This window comes from Podarcis raffonei, chromosome 14 (genome assembly GCF_027172205.1).
Source record: "Podarcis raffonei isolate rPodRaf1 chromosome 14, rPodRaf1.pri, whole genome shotgun sequence".
NCBI lineage: Eukaryota > Metazoa > Chordata > Lepidosauria > Squamata > Lacertidae > Podarcis > Podarcis raffonei.
The window spans coordinates 33,000,933-33,020,192 of record NC_070615.1 but is presented as its reverse complement, the minus strand read 5'-3'; the positions used below and the strand labels follow the sequence as shown (position 1 = coordinate 33,020,192).

The 19,260-nt window shown below is 40.1% G+C and overlaps 1 protein-coding gene across 23 annotated transcripts in view; it reads left to right on the top strand.

The window, feature by feature from the left end:
- RBFOX1 (RNA binding fox-1 homolog 1) overlaps positions 1-19,260 on the top strand; it is a 1,472,193-nt gene that overhangs the window by 988,200 nt on the left and 464,733 nt on the right. Inside the window, exon 1 of one of the 23 annotated variants that reach the window (XM_053365893.1) lies at positions 10,799-11,266. The exons of the other annotated variants lie outside the window; for them this stretch is intronic. Within the exon in view, the coding sequence (XP_053221868.1) occupies positions 11,249-11,266 (18 nt within the window). The 5' untranslated portion in view covers positions 10,799-11,248. Of the gene's footprint in view, positions 1-10,798; positions 11,267-19,260 lie in introns of those variants that run through there. 23 annotated transcript variants of the gene reach the window in all.

Genomic DNA, 19,260 nt, shown 5'->3' with positions numbered 1-19,260 from the left:
TGCCAGAATAATTGTTTGACTTGTCCCAACTAGGGATAAGGGAGAAATTCAAGGCTGATTAATTTGGAAAGTGCAAACTAATTCAGGAAAGTTGCAAACAAAGTAGGCTTGCATTAAAATTAAAACATAAGGTACTTTGTTTGTTCTTTGCAAAACAACACAAGAACTGAAACACAGCTAGCTTTGTATTTTATTTGTATTTATTTTATTAGATTTATATACCACCCTTCTCAAATCAATACACAAACCTAAACATAACTTCCCTTCAAAATCAGCACTTCTCCATGTTTTACAATGCAGTTCTCCAACTGAATAATGTGTATAAAAATGTATATATTAGTGAAAAGAACGTGTGTGTGTGTGAGAGAGAGAGAGAGAGCAAGAGAAACATACAAAAATCACTAGATCATACAAAAAACATACAAAAATCACTGAGATCACTAGATCTCAGGGAGGCTGAAATATGTACTTTTTGGATTCTACAATACAATTTTCCAGTATTAGGAAAGTTTTAAGGTTTGTATGTATAAGTGTTGTATGTATAACATACAAAATTGCATTATATTGGATTGGCAGAAATTGCTTGGAAAGTGCTGCATATTATGCAAAATTGCATTAAAATGTGTATGTTAGGAGAACGGTGCATGATAGTTTTTTGTGAAGCTTTTTGATGGCAGACTGATTAAGAAATGTAACAAACGCAAATTAAGTTTCGAAAGAAGAGAAACTGTGACAAATTACATTTTTGTCCATCTCTCCAACTCCCACAACCATTTATCCAGCTTCCTTTATGGAACCAAATTAGACCTCTTGCTTCCCACCCCTCTTCCAATGATCTGACTGAATTTCATATCCCTTGCCAATGGCAACTGGTCTCTCAGTCATGAGTCAATGGTTTGGATCACACTTGTAATGGGAAAAGGTGTTGCTCATGCGTAAAACTCCAAACTGCCTCCAAGCAGGTTATATAGCTCAAACTTCCCTGGTTTGACAGCGCCTCGCAAATGCCACTGTCTTAATCACTGCTAGATTCCGTCAGTGGGCGTTTCCTGAACTTCTTCCAACATAAGAATTCCTTAACCGCCAGTCTCCACCTAGCTTCTCTGCGCGGAAGCCTTCTGCGCAGAGTAGGCGTGCCAAGCGGAGGTCCTGCGCTCTCCCCACTGGTCTCACTGGCAGAGTCTCGGAGCCTTCCCTCTGAAGTACTCTCAGCCTCCCCTTTCTTCCTGGTGTCACCTTGGTTTCCTTCCCCAGCCGAAGCTCTCCCTCTCTCCTTGCTGGTCCCCTCCCCTGCATCCTCGGAGCGTCTTCCCTCTCCGTTGATCTCCGATGTCAGTTCCCTGACAACACTGTTCCATCTTTCCCAACCTGGGTTCCTCCCCGGCTCCCTACAATTGTGTCACAAATGTAAATACTACAGCTTGCAGAAACTCTTAGCTCGGTGCATGCTAGCAAACTTGATTGTCCACTCAGCAAGTTAATAGAAAGTGAAACAAAACAACCTGAAAAATGTGGAATTCAGTTGAGCGTGACAGTAGATGAGTAAGGTAATTGAGGTGAATGGTATTTATACTTATAATAATAAATAATAATAATAATAATAATAATAATAATAATAATAATAATAATAAATTTTATTTATATCCCGCCCTCCCCAGCCGAAGCTGGGCTCAGGGCGGCTAACAACAATCAAAATAGTCCAACATTCTAAAAACATTCATTATAAAATTAATTAAAATCAAATTAAAATCAAATTAATGGCAACCATCAAGCAAAATTCTGTGCAGATTGCCAGAGGAGGGGGTCAGGCTGTGCCCTGACCAAAGGCCTGGTGGAACAGCTCTGTCTTGCAGGCCCTGCGGAAAGATATCAGGTCCCGCAGGGCCCTAGTCTCTTGTGACAGAGCGTTCCACCAGATCGGAGCCGCGGCCGAGAAAGCCCTGACTCTAGTTGAGGCCAGCCTAACCTCTCTGTGGCCTGGGATCTTTAGGATGTTTTTATTTGCAGACCGTAAATTTCTCTGTGGGACATACCAGGAGAGGCGGTCCCGTAGGTACGAGGGTCCTAGGCCGTATAGGGCTTTAAAGGTTAAAACCAGCACCTTAAACCTGATCCTGTACTCCACCGGGAGCCAGTGCAGCTGGTATAGTACCGGGTGAATATGATCTCGCAGCGAAGACCCCATAAGGAGTCTCGCCGCGGCATTCTGCACCCGCTGGAGTTTCTGGGTCAGTCTCAAGGGCAGCCCCATGTAGAGCGAGTTACAATAATCCAGTCTGGAGGTGACCGTCGCGTGGATCACAGTGGCTAGGTCAGGGCGAGAGATATAAGGAGCCAACTGCTTAGCTTGGCGGAGATGAAAAAATGCTGCCTTTGTTATAGCTGTAATCTGCGCCTCCATAGAGAGGGAGGTATCGAAGATTACACCCAAACTCTTAACGGACGATGCTGGCACTAATTGCACCCCCGCAAGAGATGGGAGTTGCCCCCTCAATCCCATATCGCTCCGTCCCAGCCAGAGGATCTCTGTCTTCGAAGGATTTAACTTCAACTGGCTCCCACGTAACCATCCAGCCACAGCTTCCAGACATCTGGTCAGTGTATCTGGGGCCGAGTCAGGATGGCTGTCCATCAACAGATTGTCAAACTCTTCTAAGGACCTACTGTTGAGGACCTATGCTACTTACAGGGAGCTCTTGCCTGCCCCCCATACGCGCCCCCCCCAAAAAAAACTTTAATTCATTTCTGATAGAAAACGTCCAGTATATTGGTCTCTGTCACATACCTGAGGGTGGGCTGTGTGTTTGGAGGCCTGGTCCCCAAAGAAGGGCAAATAAAATAGCTCCCCCCCTTTCCTTTCCAGACGTCTTTCTGACTATGCTTATCCTTGAACCTTAAAACATAACAGTGGGAAATGTACTGATGTCTTAATTTCTAATTAATGGTTAGAGATCACATGTTGGAATGTTTCCCCTTATTTCGTTGTTCTCTCTCTCTCTCTCTCTCTCTCTCTCCCCCCCCCCCGCATGAATAAAGCTAACATATCAGGAATATGAATAGCTTAGACCTCTTCTTATTAACACATGCTAATTTTCTGTGTGCAGGGATTATCAATATTAGTATTTTGATGCAGGAGATCATTCAATGATGCAGTTCCTGCCTTGAAGTACGATACCCAAGTGGGGCTGTACTACAAGGTTCTGATTGGCATGCTTCAGCTCTGAGTCCAATTCAGTGTAGACAAAATAATTTCCTGTATAAAACTATGCTTCATAATCTCAAAAGGAAAGCTCTGTACTTTCCTTGAATGGGAGAACCAGAGAGTGCCATTTGACTTGTTTCAGGGAAAAAAGATGGGGAAAAATTGATTGGAGTAATCAATTTCATAATGAACAGAATTTCAAATACAGAAATAATTAGTTGACACAGCCCCGAGGCACAGTTCAGAGAACTTTTATATGCTGTCTGTGGAGCGCCTCTGCTCCAAAAACAGGGAAATTTTGATGTAAAAATGATTCATGTGCTATAACTGTGCATACTCCTTTATCGTATTAATAACATCTTTAACCGCCCTTTCAAAACTTCTGGAGCCTCTTCCGTACTCCTGAGGCTCACAGAATCAGATTCACTAAAGCACTATCAGAAATTTTATTTTCAGTTTAACCACTGGAATCTAATTCCTTCTAATGTGATATTTGAAAATGCATTATTATCTAAGTTAATATGAAGTAATCTAATATATGGCACAGCAGCCACACTGAGTTGAGGGATCATTATTAAAAGTGAACAGGTTGGTCTCACTGGGTGTTGATTTCAGATGTCCTCATTGCTGACAGTTGTGTGGTAGCTGCATTTAGAGAAGCTTTATTCCAAGTCAAAAGAGGAAAGGATAAGTATTGTTATTATTATTAATTTTTTCCTTTATGATTTTCTCCCTATGAAGCGCCTAAAGTGATTTCACAATGCGATAAAACCTATATAACACAATTACAATATTAACAGTTGAAACATTTATATTAAAACAATTTTAAATTTGATTCAAATACCAACTGGTCTAAAAATCTCCACTGAGAGGGTTTGTCGAAAGAGGAGAGAAGACCATAGATATGATACCTGAGTGTTGTGTAATGGGAGACAGTTCCAAATGGGAGGTGGTACTACATTAAGATCCCTTTCTGAAATGGACCTTCTGACAAAATGCAGTGCAATGATTAGGTTGGGATAAGATAATTACTATATATTACTACAACATAAACCTGAGCTGTAGTAGCTCAACACTCTTCTTCCCTAGTTACTTATACCACCATATATGGTTTCTTAGTAAACCCTTCGGGCTTTTGTTGATACTTCTGGAACTCTCAGAGTAGAGATGAATGGGGGTGGGGATTTAATATTTGAATGCCAATATGACCAAAGCTGCTCCACACCTCCCATACTAATGTTTCACTTGGGGCTTGTTTATTTACCAGCTTCCACATTTATTGAATGTTCTATATGGTTCTCAATTCAAAGGCAGAAGCAAATGAATAACCACATATATTCTACATGTATTTGGAGGCAAAATGTATTTCAATATGTGCGTTTGGAGAGGGAATGCATTTAGAAACACATATTTGAATTCCCTTTTAAATGTGAATTTTCGTGCAAAGTATTATTTCTTTGCAGATTGTTGCAGAAATGGGAAGGAACAAAGTTAGGGGTGAACTCAGGCAAAGGTGGTCAGAACCCAGCAAAATATAGACTTATTTGCCCATTGAGTCTCTATACACTTAGAGAGAAGGCAGAGATGTTACAGAGGCACTGTGTGTTTCTCTGCTTCTGAATATATAACCACCTATTCAGTCTTGCAGATAACTGTGTGGAATAGGTAGAAGTTAGCAAATTTAAAATGTATGTGTGTGTAGGGGTGGGGTGGGTGGCAGCTTAATTGCACAAGCTGTTTCATATTCCTCGTAAAATGTGCTAATGCATTTAGCCTGTATAGTTCAGAGGGAAGCCAGTTGTACATGTGATGGAAAACACCGATTCAAAACTGTGATTCCTCACCTCCCCCCGCCCCCCTTTTCTTCTGTGTGACAAGTACAATGAATGTTTGGGAACATTAAGATACATGCAGCAAACAACAGCAATTCAGAACTGTTCTGTGCATATCTTTGACAGTAGGTGTCTCAATCATGTGAGATAATTCTGAACTGCTTTGTGAAAACTGCATATCTCTTCAGTTGGTTTGGAATGCTCTAGTCAGCTTTGTCTCTGGGGGTTTGCAGAATGAGCCCCATTAGGCCAATTTTATGCTCCCCCTTTTTCTGGGGTCAATTCAAGGTGCTGGCTTTGGCCTTGAAATGAGCTTTTCCACTTTTCAGGAATCTCTTCCTCAAATTTCGTTAAGATCTGCTGTTTGTGTCTGGGACCCTGCTCATGGTCGTTTTGCCAGCAGAAGTGTGCTGAGGGCTAGGGAACACACACTGTTTTCATTGAGACATCTAAACTATAGGGATGGTGGTGTAGGGTCCTCTTTGCCTGTTTTAAATTAAGCCTTGATACATTGTTCTGAGATGTTGTTGCTGTTGTTGTTTCTCAAATTGCCTTGCATTCACTTTCATCCTGGGTGAAGAGGAAACAAAATTCAGACCACGTGTATGGACTCATCTAACTAGTGCCCTCCACATAGTGTGATGCCACAGGGCAACTTCTTATGAAGAGTGATTCACACTGGGATACCTGCAAGACTCTAAACTAGCTTCAAAGTAGAGCATCCCCTGATATCACCGGGGTGGCGAGATAAAAATCTGGTCTGCCAACCAGAAAAGCACCCCCCCACACACACATACACCCCAGTCTAAAGAGTCTGCCTTCTCCTTCCTTGCCCCCCTGTCCATGCTGTGTTTATTCAAGTCTTTGAATCAAGAATCACATATTCAGATAAATTACATATATGGGAAAGAAGCCTATTTTCAAATGCCCTTATATTAAGACAGTTGCTGGCGCTGAGATGCTTCTGTAGGATTTATCTATGACATTTATTAGTCACTTTTTGTTTTGACGATGTACGTCATCTACAACGGTGTGAATAAAATTAAGCAACAGGAAGATCTGCAAATAAAGAACAGAACTGTCTGTCTGCCACAGGGAAATTGTTAAACTATGTTAAAATCTAATAGTCCATAAAATAGTAAACAATGTCATCAAAAAGTTGTCAGCCAAGAGTCTTTATAAAAAAGGGGGGGAGTTTTAACCTTACACTTAAAGGTAAAAGTACCTTCCAGAAGTTTGGGGAGGTTTTTCCAGAGAAGAGGGGCCACCACTGAAAAGGTCTTCCCCCTGATAGCCAGCTGAGGGCACCAGAGTTCACCAAATGAAGATCTCAGTGGACTGATGGCAGGAAGTAGCAGTTCTTTAGATACCTGATCCCCAACCATTTGCCCGTGTGCAGCCTCTGCACGAATATGCTTCTAGTTCTGCCATCTCAATCAAATAAACCATAAAAGGCATTCTGGGTTTTGTGGCTAGGCTTTGTATGCATCTTGATGAGCCTGAATGGGATGGACAGAGTGAATGGATAGGTTCACTTTATTCTATTTTTGGTCCTTTTTCTCATAATACTAGGACTGGGTCAATTAAATTAATTTGCTGTGGATTCAGAAGAGACATTAAACAGCACACAATGCACAGTAATTAACTTAAGGACCACAATGCCGGATATAGACTTAGAAGTATTTGAAAAGGTGAATAAACAAACACATGGAGGCCTTGAGTAGTAATTTCGTTGTCCCCGAGAGGGGGCAATGACAATAAAGATATTATTATTAGTAGCAGTACTAGTAGTAGGAAGGAGAATAGCTACGTCTCGGAACCCATGCTTTGCTTGCTGAAGGGTTCCTTAAAACTCCAAACGAACAAGAACTTGAAACATGATTTTGTTGCGCAAGGAAGTGGTATTTAGTTGGTCTCAGGGAAGCATAGTTTTATATGAGCATCCTAGGGTGGCACACTGAAATGCTTCCAGATGCCACGGTCTTTAAAGATCTCTCAACTGCTGTTCACTTCATCATCAAGATTTTAGTTTGTACTCCCAAACGCCCCTTGCGATCATATCTCACAGCGAACCTCATTGTGGGCTGCTTTAGCAAGTGCCACTCCATTTGCCAATGGCCACGGCACACTGAATGATTCAACGATTTAGCTGATGTGTTTAAATTATTTACACAATATTTTGCCCTGTATGATTAAGCTGGAGATGTAGGTTCCCAGGGACTTCATTTAAGGCAGGACTTTGTCACTGGTTGACTGAGCACCCACAAATATAACTACATTTCCCCCTTAAATTAAAGGAAGGTCCGAATTAGGAGCCAGTTCTTTCAGTATGTATCTCTTCCCTTATTTCTCATATACAGGATGTGAGTACGATTCATTATGTCACCAAAACTGCACTGCCCGTATATAGAAAGATGGGAGAATCTGTTCACTTTGGTTTCTCTTAGGTTCAGTTTCTCTATCAGTGTGCAACTTATTTTAAATAAAACAATTCTCAAAAATTCATCAGCATTTCAATTCAATATTTGCTAATACATGTTTGCATTAATTTTTGCCTAATAGATACAATTTAGCAAGCACCCACCCCAATGTTATTTCCCCCTGATATGGCTATTTTTCAGACACTCTTCACCATATGGATTCTTATTCACATTACTTGGCTGAAAAACTGCATTGTAAAATTTGGAAAAGTGTGCATTTTGATGGATAGCTGTGTTTTGGTTTTCATATCATTACAGAAGTGTGGGTTAGTTATGCTCATCTTTAAATGTGAACTGAATGGAATGCCTTCCCCAGTCTTATAAGGAGGAGACATTTATAAGCCTAGAGGAACTTCAAAGTTTGCAGGTGTACACAAAATATTTAGAAAGAAAAACAAAGGAAGGGGGGAACCCCAAAATCAGCCTAGGAGAACAGTATGCTCAGAAGCCACTGGATGCTGATTAATGTTTGGGAGGGAGCAGATACCGAGGGAGAAGAGGGAGTGGTTGATGTCACTGGTATTCTGAACAGCAGCATTTTGCACTTTAACATTTTGTTGCACATCCCAGTTTTGCTTTAGAAGTGTGTTTCCTAAGGATGAGCCTCATTCCCTGCATTTAATGTTCCCCATGTTCACTCTGCCCTGGATTCCAATTCTTTTGAATCCCCATTTAACTTGAGACCACTTCATGATGCATGAAGGCTTCTGCAATGTGTGGACCATAAATGTTATAAATTATGTGATGAGCCTCTGTGCATACAAAAGATCTCTGCCTACCCCCAGTAATGATAGCAGCAGCAGGGGCAGGAGTTGTACGACTTGGGGTTGCGGGCACAGCCCCTGAGACCACTCTTTCCTGCTTCCTGACAGATATTTTCAAATGCAGCAAATATTCTGGAAATGGAACATGTGCAGAGTGCTATTGCTTTCATTTGCTTCAGTTAATTTATATGCCCCTCTTCACCCCCATGCTACTGATCTTCACATGTGCCCCGATGAAGAAATATTGATGTGATTACACCTATGATTGCCTCAGTATTCTTCTGCTGTGGTGTTTTTGCTGATGCCCACATTTGACGTGGCACATTCGTGAAACTCCAAAGGGGGAACAAGTTTGATGTGACCAAATGTACAATCACATAAAAAACTGTTCCCTGTTCCCCTTTTGCTGTGTTTTTAATTAGTGCATGTCTGCACTGGTAAAACAAGGGGAAAAGATACAAAGGAACTCAGCTGCAGCAAAGTGAGCTCACACAGAGCTCTGTACTAAATCCAGATATATAAAGCAGAACATTGGAAAAGGCCAAATGATTATGTTTCGCTTCAGGAAAAAAGGCCAGGCATTGTAGAACTTCAGAACCTGGGAAAAGTCATATGGTCTTTTACTTATTTCAGTGATTTTTTTATATTTTGGCAAATAGAGACATATTTTTTGTTATCTGATCCTCATTAATTACTCCTCCCCTCATGTGTTTTGGTCAGGATGCCTTTTCTCAATTTAGTTTTTGATGTTATTATTGTGGCTTTACTGTAAGCGTCATTCTGCAGGTTCTGCCCTCTTCTTCCAGCTCTATGGAAGTTAAATCTCTGAGTGCATATTTTCTTTAAAGCACATGCCACACATGTCAGTTCATGGGCATGAGTTTTAACATCGCCCTGTTATGCATAGCTTACCATTTCCCAGACTGCAGTTGGTGAAGTTTATGCTCAGCTATTAAGGGTGATAATAGGCTTTACAACAATTGTAATTTCCCCACTCTATTTTTAACCAAAAATAAACAAACAGCCCCCCCCCATTTTTCTGCTTGTAAATTGGTTTTAAGTAGGCCATTGCAAAGTAAGTGTGCACTGTGTATCACAGGTCAAGAAGAGGCTTCAGCAATGTGAAATAAGTATTTGCCCACATACTGGGGGACCACTTATGCACCCCTCAAAATGGAGAAATGTGGCACCCTGCAAAAGAGGTTGATTTGCATATGCTAATATGCATGCATAGATGCAGATTAAGAAAGAGGACTGTCCTCTCTAAAGTAGGACACACATGCACCCAAGGACCACTTCCAGAACAGTTTGTTTTAATCTATGAAATGTTGCACAATCTACTGCCTGGTCACATCTTTCCAAATGCATGTATTGCAAAAGTTTAACCAATAATTGTCACTGGTTTTGATTATTTCATATCCTCCTGTTACAACGATCACTTATGTTGTCGTTCTTTCATGCCCCTTCCCCAGGATGTGGAGTAGTATTTTATTAATTTATTATTTTCTAAAAACACACACATTGTTGGTGTTGTCCAGGATAAACGAGCCCAACATTGTATATTACCATTGCACACTGCGTCTTTTGGTAGTGATTCATGCAATTTCACAAATTATAGTTTTGATATAACAGTTAAAATATGTTTGTTTGTTTTCTGAACTGGACAAGTTTAAATTCTACACCACAGAATCCCAAGAAAGTGGTGCCCTTTTGAACCACATGTGTGTGTTTCTGTGTGTGCAAAGCCTGTTTTGATATGATGAATAATCTGCCTTCTATTGAAAACTATTGAGAAACTTGCCTTGATTTAAAAAAACGGGGGGGAAAGGGGGGATTGCATTTTATACTTGAAGGGTTTCTTCATCCTCTAACCATGAGTCTCCCAGCCATCTTCAGATATATATTTTAAGAAAGGAGAAGGGGGTGGAGAGAGAGAGAGAGAGAGAGAGAGAGAGAGAGAGAGAACGAACATTTCCCTGCTCCACATATACTCGGGTATCTCTCAGCAGGGCTTAAACAGCAGTGGCAATAGCACCGTAAAGTCAGTAGATGGCTGTAGAAAAGTATGTTGAACACTCTTGTGTTAGAGTAATAAGATTGGTAAGGCCTTGACCTGTCTAGCAGCTGCTTTTATCTGAAGTACATTTAAAGAGATAAAGAGGGGATGCAGGGAGAATACTTTCTCTTCCATGGGATCATCACTTTGAGTTAAAGGGAGGGGGTTCTGAAATGTGAGATTTTATCATTATTTTAATAATAAAAAAAGGAAACAGGTTCCCTTTGCAGGAAAAAAAGAGGTGATGGCTTGAGAGCCATTAGGATCTCTTGCTTTGCTTTACTTTACTCTTTTTCTTTCTGTTCTTCAAGACGATTTAAGGATTTTTATTTCTTTTATGTAACATTCCTTCACTCCATTGCATGGAGTCTTCCTTAGTTATTTAATAATAATATCCCCCCCCCTTCTCTCTCTCTCTCTCACACACACACAGTCTCTCTCACTCTCTTGATTCTACTACTGTAGTTGGCTGCCTTTTAGTGCACGGATCTGCTCATTAAACAGACACACCAAGAATTGTTACCTAAGGAAGCTTGACAGTCAAGAAAGGACAGGCAGAGTTAGGGAGGAAGAGAGGGAAGAAAGGAAGAAGGAAAAAAACGGAAGAGGAAAACGAGGAGGGGGGAAGCAGCCTGAAGCAATCACTTCTCCCACAGGGGGGGAAAAGCGACTGAAACGTTGAACGAGTGTGTGCTATTCTCATAATCATACAAACAAACAGACTTGTATAAGAAAAAGAAGAAAACTGTAAAGACTTGACAGAAAAAGGCAAGATTTTTTTTTTAACTACCCACTGGGCACAGTTCTTTCTTTCTCTCTCTTTTTTCTCCTCTCTTTCCTTTCCGACATACTTAGTGAAGTAAAGGAGACTTCCGTTTTTGCTGGCAGAGTCCTTGATTTTCCCCCCTTTCAAGATGATGATGTATTTATGGGTAGGTAGTTTCTTTCCATGTCAATCTCATTGTTTGCTGTTGTTTGTTGTTTCTATTATACTGAGTTTGTTGGGAGTGATGCATATCTTTTAAATGTGTCTAAATGCCGGTTGTGTGGTAGGAGAGTTGTCCAGCCAGGTTTGTGTGGAGTGGTTTTTATAAACAAGCTGCTTTCTGAAATATTGCACTATGCTCATTTTGAATACGCAGCCTTTGTAGTAAAATGTTGCTGGGTGTCAGTGTGAGTGTGTGTGCATGTGCTTGGGTTTTTTGAAACACATTTCCAAACAGTATGCGTCTGAGATTTTTCAGGGGATGCCAATAAAACAAAAACGGAAAATGCATGATTCTTCACTTGTGGGCACACAGAATTTGCTCTCTCTTTTTTTAACCAAGGGCTGTTCATGCCGAGAGGCTGATTAGAACTTCTGAATTGCACTCCTGAAACCGGATGTCAGTGATAGCTGTAATCTTGTCGCTTATCCTAGGTTGCTTCAGGTAAATGACAACTATAAATGTGCAGGAAAGCAACCCTATGCAGTTGTATGTTCAGCACTGTCCTGTTGTTGTCGTCCCACCCACCCCCCGTCTGCAACACCCCCTTGGATTCAATTCTCTTAGAAAGCGTAAGGAACTAGAATAAGGTTGCAATGTGTGCAAAGGGATGTGGTCAAATATGGGAACGAATTAGTGTGATAAATCATGTGGTTGTGCTTAAGCACACAAGCAGAGTCATTTGTAAGCGATGCAGATGTGCTCCTGCTCTACAATCAAAAGAGTGCAATCTTTGGGGGAAGACTTTTAATGGGTACTGTTCGTTCGCGTTGTAAATGGCTAAATATGTAGCAGAAATGCCGTACGACTTTTCCTTGTGAATTTTCTGCTTTTCTTTGCAAACTGCTCTTGGTTGGGAGTCCTGGACTCCCACCTCCCGCCCAGCTTTCTCATTTCTGTTGACCCTGTGATAAATTGTTTTAACTTGTCACAGATGTACAAAAGGCATCATGTTTCGGCATTTACACAACTTATTTATGTTCCTTGACCTGTGCGGTGCTTTCAAAAGCTTCACCAATCAGCAAGTGTGATTATTTCTGACGGTCCCTTTTACACGGCAGACTCTGTCCAGCTTAGTTCCCCTCAGTAATATCTATTCATGCAGTTCCCAAACGGAGGCACGCTGTGAATTGTGACTTCTTTATTTTGCTAACCCCATTCTTTTTTCTCTTCGTTAAAAAAGAAAAAGAAATCCAGTCACTGACTATGCTTTTCATTGGCGACTTTGATATCAGCTGGCCGTCAGAAGCATGCATATATACATTCTTCCTTTAACAAATCCTCACAATTTTGCATTTGCAAACTCTGTGAAATTGGATCCTGCCCCTTTCTCTTTCTCTCCCTCCCTCCCCCCCCCGTCCCTCAGCTTTCACTTAGAATATAACAGACAGATTTATTGGGGCAGAGAAATAAAAGTCACGAGGCCACTGGTAGTTCCACATTTGCATTGCATATGGACGGAATTGATTAAAACACAATATTAGTACCTTCTGGCCTGTGGTGTCTATGTGAGTGAGTGTTATGCATGCATGTGACTTTTGGCTACATAAAGCTTTGCTGATTAGAAAACTTTTTTTTTTAAAAAAAAGTTTAATTACAGGTAGCAATTCAGCCTTTCATTATCTGCAGAGGAGAGATGAAGAGGTGTAATTCATATTATTTATGAATTTTTTCTCCCTAGCCATTCCTGGTACCTTCTGTTTGTTATAACCCAATGCACAATAACACATAGGTTTCTACAGCATGCTCTCCTGGGTTCAGAAAACTCACTGACCTGCTTTCTTAGTAATTAATCTTTGACCTTTAAAAGCCAAGTCTTTCAATTTCTATTTTCTTCTTTTTGACCAGTATTTTACAGCAGTTCAGATTTTTATTAGCAACATTCATCAATGTGAAGAGGGTTGCTCTCTTTAAATATATATCACCCCACAAACACCCTCCCCCACCATCCAAGCCAGGTACTCAGCACCATTTTCCAATATTAATTTGGCTATGCGGGTATATCAGCCACTATTTTAAAAAAATAAAATAAAATCTCAAAATCAGATTAGTTGGCTTCACGCTGGGAATTAAGTGCTTTCATTATCCTCAGATGCTGTTGCTCCCAGAAATAAGAAAATATCCCACAAGCAGCTTATAATTAGAATCTAATTGCATTATTTATTTATTTTGCATAGTAGTAGTTTTAAGACTCACAGACATCTAATATATAGATCTTCGAGTCTCTTTCTCTCTCTCTAGGTGTTTAAATTCTTTCAGTGAGCAGAGATCTTGTGTCTTGGAAATAAAATGTGGAAATCCCTGAAACATTCTGATGTGAGAGGACTCCATGTTGACACTAACATCAGTATTTCATATAATTATGCCTCTGCTAGCCAATAGTATGAATATTATTTGGAGTGCATAGCCCGTGTGAAAATTAAGTTGGTTCTCTTAGTGGTATTTCACTCTTTGCTTCCATTAGTAATGCAAACAGGAAATCACTTGATAGTGGGGTGTGTTGCCTCTTATTATGTACATAGTGGATGCATTAACTTTTTTTGCAGTCAGTGAAGTTTTTCTCAGGCTATGAAGGTCTCCTATTTGGAACTCAGAATTCCCTCACTCTCCAAGAATATTGCTTCCTCTAGTGTACATTGACAGTGTGGCATCTCCAGAACGAATGAAGGGTTGAATTTTGAGAAACATTGTGTGTGTGAGGAAGGTGTTAATCCTGTGTATGTTTTTAAGCTGTTTTGTGCAATATCCCCATGCAAGTGAATGTAGATATGTAGATAGAATTCTTATGGTTGGGCAAAATCCAGACGATGCAGACAAGAAGTCAGTTTTAGAGATCTTCAGTCTTGTAGTCTGCTCTAATGCTCATTTTCTCATCAGAATTCAGATCTAGGCATGTGCAGAGTTCAAAACTGGGCCATATTCTAGCAATCAAATTGATTTCTGTAACACTCCCCCCAAAAGTAATAATAATGAGAGTGATCCGTAGCTTCATAAACATCTTTTTCATTCTGTCCAATGGCATAGGCAACAGTGACTCTTCATACAGGAAGTTGATTTCTTTCACACAGCACAGAAAGCCAATATTAAGTCCTTCAACAGGTAGAGAAATTAAAATTCAGGGTCTGATCTCAGATAAGGGCCTGAAAACCACTTTTTCATTATAGGGTCTGAAAGACCCTCTGTGTATATAACATAGGGTCCCTCCACAGGATCAACATTATCCCACCCCCACAACCCCCAGTGTTGACACATATGAGCCTGTTTTTCCTTATACATAGCCATTTAATGTGTGATATCAGTTTTAAGTTTTGATTCTCTGGCTGCTCAATTTGAGTGCAAAAGACTTGCATGTTCCCTGGTGGTGTTATGGTCTCTCACACTCCCAGCAAGATCAGTGAGTTTGAGGATAGGTCTCTGCGGCACGGTAAGGATCTGTCTTAATTTTGAGCTGTCTGTGGGTGAATCTGTCAATTTTGGTTTTCTCTCTCTTTTTTCCACTGCTAAGCTTAGTTCTCCATATTTCAGTTTGTGATTTTGTTTTAAGTCCTCAGGAAAGTTCATCAGCATTTCCATGCAAATTCCTCCCAATATACATATTTTTATATGAGGTTTTGCCTAATATACTCGTTTCCCAGGACATAGTGTATTTTTGCATGGTATTTCCACTAATATACATGCTTTTATGCACACTTCACCTTAGTCCATGCACCATTGAACAAGCTACTTGCCTGAAGGTTGCAAAATTCAGAGAAGTGCAAATTCCAAAGGATGGCTGCATTTCAGTTCTTTGATTGTTTCAGAAAGTGTGGATTACTAGAATGTGCTTTTAAATGCAAACTGCATCAAATCTCTACTCCATTCCAATCTATGACACATCCTATATCCATTTATCTGTAATTACTAACAAATTGGACTTGAGGAAGCTAGCCCATCTTTAGATGGAAACAGATAGCTCTGCGTTCAAAGAGCAATATATAGTTACCTCAATGTGGACTTTGGTGCATGGAATGACACATCTAGCTTTCAGAGTCCATGAGGCAGAGTCCAGGGGTGGCTTTGGTTTTTAACCACTTTCCCACTTGCTGTCTCTGCCACTGTTGCCATCAGCATTGCCATGCCTCAGACTGAGCCATTTTAGTTTTAAAAATGAAAATTGAGGCCTTACTATAGGGGAAAGTGGTTGGTGTGCCACTTATCACTGGGTAAAGCTTATTTTGATTGGTTTATACACGGGCTTTTATATATAAAATTAGTAGCCTTGTAGTCAGTGTTCTAAGGAACCATTTTTTTAAAAAAGTGGCTAAAACAGTTAAGTTTTGAAAGGTTCAGTTCACCATTCTGATAGAAAATAGCATCCAGCCTTATCCAAACATAAACAAATACCTGCTCATTGATCTCAGTCACCGTCATGCACGATTTGGTCAGTAACACTGCAATTTTGAAAAGTCTGCCATCTTGATTCAAAATTATGTCAAATTATATGCAAACACAGATGAAAACCTGCACTTTGATCTCAGGAACTAGCGTACAAAATTTGGTTACAATATTATAAGAAATGTCCAAATGCATAGTAAACACACACACACCTACTGCTACTGCTACTGCTACTACTGCAGACTGTTTGCAGCTAAGGTGGAGAACCTTTGACCTTCCAGGTGTTCAGTGCCAGCAAGCATAGCCAATGGCCAGAGTTCATGGGACAGGTAGTTCAGCCACATCCGTAACTAAAAGGATCTTAGGCAACATGTTTGGGAAAGATCTCTGTTTAAGACAAAACCCAAGGACCACATTCCCTTATGGCTAAACCCACCCCACCAGTAAGAGCAGGGGGGACATACAAGCAGTGGGTGGGGCCAGAACCAAATTTCAAAATTTTAATATACTTGATGAACAGTCATCAGATGCATGATATCTGCTCCTGACATCTGATTATACTTGACTTCGTTGTTTTGGAATTGCACACTGGTGCTTGTTTACAATGCTTGACAGTTGGCGTGGCATCTTTAACATTTGACTGTGTTTCATAAGAGCTGTGCAATGGTATTTAGCAATTTATACTTCTGTATACAGGACATACAATGCTATGTGGTTTCTGATATTTGGCAGCTTATATTTTTTCATATTTGTTACCCCCTCACACCAAAAAAAACCCCATGTGATATGATAGCAAGACTAGCAACACAGACCTTTGTTTACTTGAAAGTAAGTTCCACTGTGATCAGTGGGATCTATCCCTATGCAAGTGTGTGCAGGTAATGCAGTTTCATTTTACAGAAGCTGGGCATTCATCCCCAATTTAAAATTTCACATGACAGTTTTTTTAATCTGGAGACAACTTGACATATTTGCAAATATTTCCCTCAGCATGCTCCATTTCACAATATGGCACGGCATAAGGATCTCAGCTATCCTACAATTTCCACTCCTTGCACAATAATTTCTTTCACAGCCTTTCAGGCAAAGCAGAGACCATCATTGGTGGCTTCATGAGTTATTCTCAGTTATCAGCTGACAGGCCACTCTCAGCTATTAAAGGTACATTAGGAAGAACCTTGTGCTCATATTGAAGGGGCGCTCATCTCAGCTATGGAGGTATTTGGGGAAGGGAGTTGCAAACTTTTGAAGGAGATGCACAGAGTCAGCTGAATTATTTCCCAGTGTTCCAGAAGACAAATTTGGAAGCCATTGGATCTCCAGTGGCTTCATCTGATACACACAGAGCTGTAAAGTTGAGGATAAGGCTTGTTCCAGATTTGATGAGGATTTAGAATGTGTCTTCCGATGGGTCCTTTCCTCTATTGGGTGTAGCAGCCTGAGACCAGAGGTTACCAACCATGCACTGCAATCCTAATGACATCTACTGACTCAGAAGTAAATTCTGCTGGATTTAATGGGACTTATTCCCAGCAAAACCAGATTTATTAATTTCATAAAATGTATATACTTTTTGATTGCTAAAGACAGCAACCCTCAAATCTGTTTACTGAAAAAGCTAAAACAATAAGAAAAATCAATAAGAAAAATTAAGAAGAATTTTTAAAATTCAAGAAGTTAAAAATATCAGTAGACAAAACAACAACAACCCAGATTAAAACTTGCATCACTTTTTAAACATCTGGGTAGGCTTTTCTAAGTAAGACTGTTTTTAGCAGGCACAGAAAAGAATGCAGTGAACATGTCTGCCTGATATCAATAGGCAGGGAATTCCAAAGTGTAGGTGCTGCCACATTAAACGTTTGAGTCAGGATTGCATCATTAGGATTGTGACAATCCGAAATCCTCCTTTAGCCTAGCAGGGCTGCTGCTTCAATCACAGCCCTGCTGCTACATATTATATAGCCAGGGGAGAAGGCGAACTACAGATGGCTGTTTTGTCACTTGTGTGTTTGCTGCCCTGGTCTCCTTTGGGAAGGAAGTGAAGGAAATAAATTTAATCCAAAACAAATTTTAATAGTAAATAATCTGTGTTTGTGGAGGGGGTGATGAAATTACCCTGAGCATCTTAATAAAAGAAGTATTTATTTATTTTTTTTAAAAAAGTACTATACTCTTTGAAAGCCCTTCTAACAGATCGGGGAAGACCATTCAGAAGCCTCTTAAAACCCGGCTATTATCTCAAAAAATTCATTTCCAGGTCATTTTATCTCATGCTTCTCTCACATCAGTAGCCACTATTGTTGAACTTCATGTTTGGTATTGGCACTATGAAGACACTTTGATTCAAGGGGCACCAATTAGCTTTCCAGCAGCTCAGGGGAGAAGGGGTTAGAAGGATTGGGGGGGTGCAATAGAAAAAATATACTTAACAGAGGTACCCCATCTAATAAAACCACATAAATTATCGCCACCATGTTATGCCATTGCTGAAAGAATTGTCCTGCTTGCCAGTTACATATTGGGCTAAGTCCAAGGTGCTGGTTCTAGCTTGAGACTGGGATACATTGAAAAAAATAATCTCACCCCTTATATACCCAATTCACCACTGAAGCTGGCTTATCAGGAAGCCCATTCTGCACAATAATAGGAATTGGGTCTTTAATGTTGTGGAACCTATGCTGAGACAAAAATGTGGAGAACTGAATTTGACTTGAAAAATGACCAAAAAAAATGACATATTCACCTATCCCTAATCAAAATGCATTGTGGAAGTATAACGTAGGATAAATTACATTTGGAATTGTATGGATTGAGATTAAAAAAATATATCTTTAGATTTTTATTCTGTTAAAAAATACATATTCAAATACTTCTTTTTTTTTAAAAAAAAGACCCATCAATTAATGTTAAAATGGGATATGACAAGCTTATGAATACAATGCAAAATTGGCATGAGCTGCAGATAGGCAGATCCACCCATCTCCACTTAGCTATTTCTAGAAAATTGAAATAAGTCAAGACACTTCAAGAGGAAAGCCCTTTAGTTCTAGACCTATACACCTATACCACTGAACTAGTTTTGGAACACACTGCATACATAACCATAATGTCTAATAAATATTGAGGGAGGGCTATAGGTAGATCATATATTCTGCATGCAGAAGATCCCATGTTTGGTCCCTAAAATCTCCAGGTTGAGCTGGGAATGCTTCCACCCTGAATCCATTGAGAGCTGTTGCGAATCATTGTAGACATTACTGGGCAAATTGATGGTCTAACTCCAGTTTAGGCAGTTTCCTGTGATCAAATGATAGCTTTGTGACCCATGCAGTTTTGAAGGTACATCTCCTGTGTTTGGTAGTTCTGGTCCTTCGGTGAATTCATTCACATGCTAATGCAGAAGCTTATTCCTTTCTGAAATTAAAACTCTGTTCAGCCATGGAAAAGGACACTGAACCATTGTAGTTTCGCTAGCAAGTATCCAGAGATGATTTCTCTTTTTGGTTCACTCCTGGAAACACAGGTCCAAGATTTGATTTGTTTTCCTCCCAATTTGAAAATGG